This window comes from Rhodamnia argentea, chromosome 4, assembly GCF_020921035.1.
Source record: "Rhodamnia argentea isolate NSW1041297 chromosome 4, ASM2092103v1, whole genome shotgun sequence".
Lineage (NCBI taxonomy): Eukaryota > Viridiplantae > Streptophyta > Magnoliopsida > Myrtales > Myrtaceae > Rhodamnia > Rhodamnia argentea.
The window spans coordinates 26,431,543-26,439,816 of NC_063153.1; the positions used below are offsets into that span (position 1 = coordinate 26,431,543).

The 8,274-nt window shown below is 36.6% G+C and overlaps 1 protein-coding gene across 3 annotated transcripts in view; it reads left to right on the forward strand.

Annotated features, from left to right (window-relative positions):
- Positions 1-8,274, forward strand: part of LOC115753985 — a 36,504-nt gene that overhangs the window by 27,466 nt on the left and 764 nt on the right. For all 3 annotated transcript variants that reach the window (XM_030692862.2, XM_030692863.2, XM_030692865.2), the window contains 9 exons: positions 6-228; positions 861-1,214; positions 2,047-2,148; positions 2,797-2,940; positions 3,484-3,572; positions 4,099-4,181; positions 4,273-4,388; positions 4,870-4,955; positions 5,669-5,768. In XM_030692862.2, the coding sequence (XP_030548722.1) occupies positions 6-228; positions 861-1,214; positions 2,047-2,148; positions 2,797-2,940; positions 3,484-3,572; positions 4,099-4,181; positions 4,273-4,388; positions 4,870-4,955; positions 5,669-5,768 (1,297 nt within the window). The remainder of the gene's footprint in view (positions 1-5; positions 229-860; positions 1,215-2,046; positions 2,149-2,796; positions 2,941-3,483; positions 3,573-4,098; positions 4,182-4,272; positions 4,389-4,869; positions 4,956-5,668; positions 5,769-8,274) is intronic.

An 8,274-nucleotide genomic window follows, 5' to 3' on the forward strand; every position in this document is an offset into this window, starting at 1 on the left:
TGCAGGTATGACCATTTGGCTAAAAGTGCTCCAGCGATATTAGATGATTCACTTTCTGCCGATTCATACCTTAATGTCCTGTACATGCCATCTACATTCCCACGTTCAGAGAAGTCTAGACGTTCATCAAACTCTGCAAATGACTCTAATTTCCTGGATTTGGAAGAAGGACCCCGAAGCAATCTGGATAGTATTCGCTATCTCGAATGTGTAAATTATCTACAGGAGGTAAACTAATCTTCAACACATATGATCTGTATCTGGAATGCTTTAATTACTCACAGGACGTAGATTAGCCTTCAATATTTTATGTACTTTGGCATGTGTTGCTCTATTTCTCTTGGTGCCCACCGTCATGCAGGCTTCTTAATGCAAATTGTCCAATTATCATTTGTATGCAGAAGTTTTGCATATATGTGTATGGAAGATTTATTTGTGCACTGCCCCTCGTCTGAAGATTCTAGCTGAATATTGCTAATTGAAGCTTTTTTCGTGGGATACTTGGTATATATAGTATGCGGAAAATTGTCTTGACACCTATTGGTTGGGGCATTTGCAAAGTGGCTACTTTAATTTGGCAATTTAGCTCTTTTACTTGTCATATTTGTGGAAATAGCTCTTCTGTTGATTGTCAATTGAGACCTCTAATGAAGTCATCCAGATGGTAACTTTAGAGTATTCCTTGTCAAACAACCCCATTAGAAATCCCTAAAGCGACAGAAGGTTCAACTTCAAATGTGAACAGTACAGAGTGTGTATGGACATGTTATCTTTCTTAAAGCTGTCATTAATTTTCTGGTTTGATCCATATTTTCTTCGTTCCCTTTAGAGCTCATGACTGTATATTTTTTTAAGTGCAGTATGCTCCGCAGCATTTGCTTAATTTTATATTTAGGCATGGCCATTTCAGCGACGGGTGTATGTTATTCTTTCCACCGGATGATCCACCACCTCAACCTTCAGGCCATGGGGTTGTTACTTCATCATCATCTCCACAAAGGCCGGATCCTCTAGCAACTGATTATGGGACAATTGATGGTTTGTGTGACTTCTGCATCGGCTATGGTGCCATGCCTGTTTTGGAAGAAGTAATTTCGACGAGACTCTCATCAAGTTCAAAAGATGCGATCATTCAACATACAGTAGCAGCCCTTGCTCGAATCTGCATTTATTGTGAAACTCATAAGCATTTCAATTACTTGTACAGGTTTCAGGTATAATTTACTCCTTGTAGAGTGAATTCTTTAGACTTTGTGCATGCTTGTGAGAATAGTGTCCTTTTTAGATGGTCAAGCAAGCTGCAATTTCGTGTTATGCTGTCTATTTCATTAGTGGCAGTCAGCTTATTTTGAAAGTTCTTTATGTTTTTATTTATGATTTAGTAGCACAATATTGTGAGTGTTTCGTCCTGAGTTTCTTTTTTATCTCACTTTAAAAGTTACATCGCTGGAAGACTCTCCTTTCCCCCTCCCCCCTTCGCAAAAAGTAAATGTTTAAACCTCAAAAAATCTCCTACTTACATGCAGTCAGATAATCCGGACATTTCTTTAGCATACTGTTAGCTTGTGGAACCGAAGGGTAGCAATCAATTGGAAAAGATACGTCACTTCTTTTTTTCCATCCTTAAACATGATATTCATGTTATAGATGGTAATTTACTACAAACAAGATCTAGCTGTGATTATTGCTATTTACTATAAATATATGCTAACTTTAGAAGAGATGATCTCACTTTTGTCTCCCGTCAGTTGAGAAACTGTGTTTTTACTTCGATGATAAGATTTACCTTTGCTCTTCATAAAGTTATTCGTTTGCGCTAAATATTTTTGTGAATGTAACTTATAATGTGTCTGCTTTAACTTGATTTTTCACATTGTGAGGCTACATAGCAACAATAATAGTTATTGCCCCTTGTTCCCACTCCCAGCGCCCATGCCATTGGGCAAATTTGCTGTGGGTAGATTTGTGTTTTTGGCACCAAACACTCCTTGGGACTGTAATTAAAGTTTGATTCACGAGTTGTTTTCACTTCTCTCTATGGTTCAGGTTATCAAGAAGGACCACGTGGCAGCTGGGCTTTGCTGTATTCAACTATTTATGAATTCCTCTACGCAGGAAGAAGCCATCAAACATTTAGAACATGCTAAGGTATTTGTTAGTATCTCAAGCATGTGAGCTTTGTCTCACTGATAACTCTGGGCCCTTGTGCCTAGTTTATCACTAATAAAAGATAAATGCTAAGGATTCCTCGTACTGGTCCTAGTACCTTTGATTGCCATTGGGGCTATCAATTTCTATCTCAAATTTGAGAATTCCGTTCCTATGGAGATTCAAATGAAAATTGAAGTAGAGAAGATGGGGCAATACACGAAAGACAATCTTAACATACGAGCAATTTAACAAATTATAAAATTCTGAGAGGCGTGGGTGGATTTCCTCGTATACAAAGTAAGCGAGATAAATTATCATTTAGCAAAAAATGCACATACAATACTGTTGATGTCCAATGATGATATCAATACTTTCTCCTTATCTATGTTCACATTGTCTGACAACAGCTATGGAGGCTGTCCACGAATAGAAAAAAATGTTGCTGAGAGTGTTTTTTCTCTGATTTGGCGGGAAAAGATAAGTGACCTTTATTATGTCTAGAGAGTAATGGTTATTTGGGTTGAACTTGGTTCGAGATTGGTGTTTATTCTTTCTAGTTTGAATGATTGTATGGGCTTACTAGAAATTTCTTATGAGTAATCTTGACCTGCAATTCATTTACGTGTAATTTCCTTCGGTCTGTAGATGCATTTTGATGAAGGTCTTTCAGCACGATATAAAGGTGGAGATTCCACTAAAGTTGTCACAAAGGGCCTGAGAGGAAAAAGTGCTTCTGAAAAGCTCACTGAAGAAGGACTTGTCAAATTTTCTGCCCGCGTGGCAATACAAGTAAATATATATATTGCTTTCTAGTGGTCTCTTTTCTCTGCTCCTCAAAAAGCATTTCTGTACTGGGAATTTGATTACCCATCTGAAATGGTTTGCTATCAACACTTTAAGATGCTCTGCAAGAATGTGCTCTTCTGCAAGAAAACAGGATTCTCAGTCGGAAAGTTCTTGAACGACAGAGAATGTGCTATTGCCTTTCTGTATGAAATTGTAATTGAAGCTCGATATCTCCTTACTAGTCGCTTGGTTCTTCAAATCTAGGTCTGTGCAATGTACATTAGAAACCTTCTTTTCCTCTGCTTGTATATGTGCTGTGTTTTTCTGCCACATGCACTTTAAAGGGAATGAGTAACTCTCTTAGCGATAATTAGCACCTGTGAGCAGAAACGAAACATTCAATAATTTTTCCGAGGCATTTATCAGACTATATAATGTACATAATTTGATGTTGAAAGCGCCTTCCAGTTTGAAGTTTCCAGCTCCTTTTGGCAATTATAGTAGTCGATCAACTGACATATTTGCTGTGGTTCAATAATCTCCCAGATGGATGTTGTCAAATCATTCAATGACTCAGATGGTCCCCAATGGAAGCACTCTCTTTTTGGGAACCCAAATGACCCTGACACATTCAGGTTTGTTCTGTCTTCAGATAAAACTGCTCAGTCAAAAATTTAAAGATATTGTCCTTTGAAGAAAATATGTTCATTGGAAAAGTCTTAAAGCTGCTTTTTCTCCAAAGTTATCTGAACCTGCATGATATTTCTTTGCCTTTTATTTTTCATGTTAGGCAAAGAAATATCATGCAACAGCAAACTTTAGACCTTGCCTGTGTTAAATTAAGAATCTTATAATGAAAAGTAAAATATCTCATATTCGAGACCTTGACTTTCCTGATTAGTTCTAATATATGAGTTTTGACTTTTAAATAGTACTTTTCCTAATTTTCACATTTCGTATTTGTATCGGTGTTTTCTGATAAATAAAAGTCAAATTGTGAGTATCGCAAGATATAGAAAAGTAAAGCTTAAAGCTGCTCCATACAAACCAATGGGAAATAGTTTCTATGAGGTGTTGTTGTCATTTGGAAAGTGAAACATATCGATATGTCTTGAAAAAGAGAAACTTTATGCAAGGTTGTGCTCTGTTTATGAATTGCAGGAGGAGGTGCGAGATTGCGGAGACTCTCACTGAGAGGAACTTCGATTTGGCTTTTCAAGTGATATATGAATTTAACCTTCCTGGTAACTAAAATAATTCCTTTTTTCATGAGCTGTCTCAGTATTTGACTGTACTTTAGCCATGTTGCTAAGCTAACACTAACATACCATACAGCTGTGGATATTTATGCTGCAGTAGCTGCATCACTGGCAGAAAGGAAAAAAGGAGGCCAATTGACGGAGTTTTTCCGAAATATCAAAGGAACTATTGATTATGAGGACTGGGATCAGGTGCTGTAATGTCCTTAAAGAATATGATAGCATTTCACTTGGTTGGTTTAAGTTTCCAAAGCAGTTCACATGAAATGATAGTAAAACTTTTGTCAGATGAAGCTATTTGGGCACAACAAAGATTAGTGCTGACATTGTTAAACTTGTTAGGAGAAAGTCGATGTCAAGGTTCAAACACTTTAAGCTTCTCCTTTTTCTTTCTCATGCTATTTGGAATTCCCACTTGATTATTGGGGATTTACCTGTTATGGCTAGTTGAAATTTGCTATTGACGCGGTACTGTTGACCTGGGTGTCGAAGGTCAAAAATGCCATTGCAAATCCCTTGGGTGGTTTGCTTGAGTTTTCTGTGTTGTTAATTTGCAATGTTTCGCGGTGTTTTCTTCTCTTATATTCTGCGAAGTCTTGTTTGAAGATGAGTAGTGAAGCTTTTTTTATGTCATCTTCATCTCAATAAACATTGTCTTTGAAACATGTTGCAGGTGTTAGGAGCTGCCATAAATGTATATGCCAATAAGCACAAAGAACGTCCTGACCGATTGATAGACATGCTAACCAGCAGCCACAGGTATGATTTAGTTTGTCTTACCATGGACTTTATAATGGATCTTTTATGTATATACGAAAGATATAAAAAATTCATGGCAAATTTTGTGAATAATACACTTCGTTGACACCTAGTAGGTATCTTTTTTTTTTTTTTTTTTGTCCCGAAGTTGTATATATCATGTCCTTTAATTGCTTTTTCCTCTAGAGGAGATCTCTGTTCATTGGAAAAGCAATGATGAGTTAACCATTCTACTTAACATACTCTTTAGTGATGGACTTGGGAATAGAACGATGTTTGGCAATAATCAAGAGGCTACTCATATAATGGATCGAAATCTCTTCCAATGAAGATGTGAGAGAAAATGTTAAATGATCATGCAAGTGGGAGCACATGAATTGCTACATTTCTTTAGGGTCCGATTCACATTTTGGTGGGGAGCGAGGTAGGTAAACATGTTTGTTAGTGCTATAGTTACTACATGCACCTATAACCTGACTCTATGCTTAAAGTGCTGCAAGTGCTTCCGCCCAAGTGATCTGTTCTGCAGCATGCTAAGTGAAATTAGCCTTTAAGTGGGACTGGATTGAATTATTGTGTAAAATGTGGCGTATCCACGTTGGGCATTATTTTGTTAGTTGCTATGACATGATGGTATAGCCGATGCAATTATTCGTTTCTTTATCTTTTTGAGGGTTTTGACCATAGTTCGAATTTAATGATTTTGCTAACAGAAAGGTGCTGGCTTGCGTGATCTGTGGTCGCCTCAAAAGTGCATTCCAAATCGCTTCACGGAGTGGAAGTGTTGCTGACGTGCAATATGTAGCACATCAGGTTATTTCCCATCTCTATTTAGGCTTAAAATTTTCAAGAATTTATACGTGTATCTTCGTCAAAACTTAGACAACTAACACCACAGTAGAAAGTCACCTCTCTAACTGATAGGCCTAGTCATTTCTAGTTGCTTCTCTTTTTATCCCTTGGATATGTTAAAGGCGTTCTTTATTGTAGTATTGCATGAGTGACAAATAGTAACATCATGGCGATTCATGGGTTATAGTCCATTGGACATGCTGGGCTCAACCATCTTCTGATTGCCATGTCGAAACTTGTGAAAAGGATCCTGGCCTGCTTTCCTGATGCTTGATTGGTTCTAGTAGGGAAGAGGATCTCTCCTTATATTCGATATCCTATCTAGAAATGCCGTGCTTCTGAGAGGACTTGTAGGGAGCTGACATGTGTTCCATTCCCTGGCCGACTCATGTCTCACTTCACATTCCTTCCCCTTTTGTTCCTCACTTTTCCCCCTCGTTTTTCCTTCTAAGAGAATCTTCACTCTCTTGACAGATATATCATACTCATCATACTTTCAATGCATTTCTTTAAAAAGAAATTAAATTGCTCTTTACTTTAATATGGACTTTCGTTATTTATGTACAACCTTCTTAGACTTTTGACCATATTGTCCTTTTTCTTATTCATTCACTCTACACTGGAAAAACTTAATTTCTTTGAAAATTTAAGATTGAATATTTCTTGATCTTAAAGGATTTTTATATGTATTCTGTTAGTGTATGTCAGAGAAATGTATCTACAATTTCATTTCCTTTTTCTACCCATCATCAATATGTTAGAATCAAAGTAACTTTCTGGGGAATCTGTTGATCGTCTCTTTCTTCATTGTTACTTCGCTCTTGAGCTTCGGAATCATATCCTTGTCTAAGGTGCGGCATGGGTTATGCCAAGTCATGCCATCCATATTGTTAGCAGTTGGAATGTTAACAATAGAAGGCTTAATTTGTAAGAAGTCTCGGAGTGCTGCACCACTTTGTCTTACGTGGTGCAATTGGAAGGAACACGACAAAAGATTGTTCAAGGGTTTTGGAATCCTCAGTTGCTCCTGTCTTGTACTCTTTTATTTGGCTTTGGACATCTTCTAACTTCTTTGGTCTTCTGATTTTTTTTTTCCTTTGTTTTCATTTACTTTCCTTGTAAGTTTATGATGTATGTGAATTTTTTATTTTTATAAAATCCTTTATTAACTATTAAAAAAAGTCATGGATATCTTAAAGGATAGCACAAATCAGAAGCGTGCACAATTTATTTTACTTCTTCTGTATCACTTCAGAATATTACAGAAGCCCAAATGTAATTAACTGATACTGACCCTAGAGATATCTTTTGATATGACCAACCTTATTTAGGAGGATTTTTTAATTTCCTACATTTCAGAATCCTTGGTAATCAATATTGCAATACCAAAGTTCAAGAAATTAACAGAGAAGATTTGATAGACTAATTGATGTGAGATTTTGTGGGACCACTACCAACTATTCTAAAAGTTTAAGCTGTTAGATTAAGGTGTGGTTTATTATTTAATATTCCAACACTCCTCTCACGTGTAGGCTGGACTTTGGCCATAGCCTAAAACATGGAAATATGTAATTGGAGAGGCAATTAGGGGCTTGGAAATTTTGAACTCATGACTTCCTACTTTGATACCATGTGAGATTGTGGGACCACTACCATGTGTTCTAAAAGCTTAAACTAAGGTGTGGTTTATTACTTAATATTCCAAAAATTGACAAGATTAAAAGTGATCCAATAAATACTTTTAAACTCAATGAAACTTCTGCATTCTACATATTGGTGTCTAGAGAATAATTTCCCTTTATCGCAATCAGAGGAAGGACAATGATCACCAAAAGCAGTAGAAGAAATTGAATATTAAACCATCATTTCGCAAAGTAAGGTTGGGTATTTTTATTGTTAGACGAGCAAGTCAATCTTCACAGTTTGAAAAACAAGGGCAAGGAGAGCTTCTATGTTAAAGGTTATTTTTGCTTCCCATATAGTTTTTCATTTTATCGAGGTAAAATGATATAAGAAAGAAAAATGAGATGAAAGGTATCTGATGAAATCAAGAAGTGACACTAGAAGAGCTCTTATTGCATATCATTTTATTAGCCAGTCAAAGATCATGATATAACCCATCTTCAGAATGGGGGGTAAAAAAGAAGTATGACGAATGGCAATAAAAAGTGGTATGAGAATTCATGCATGCCTGATTTTTCACTTCTTACAACATTGGTAATTGCATCTTTGCAAGACAGTTTAATCTAGATCTTCTTGTCCATAATTCAAGGTTAATTCACCTTGAGTTCTTCATGGACCTTGATTTCTTAACTTACAACTGGTACAACTGCAAACAATTCAAAGTTATCACTTTTCCGACAGTTGCCGTTGCTTGATGCTGTGCCTGCTGATATTGTTGATGAATTTGTGAGAGAGCTAGTTACAATTTTGGATCCTGAAATGCTATGCCAACTCTTTTCTGCAG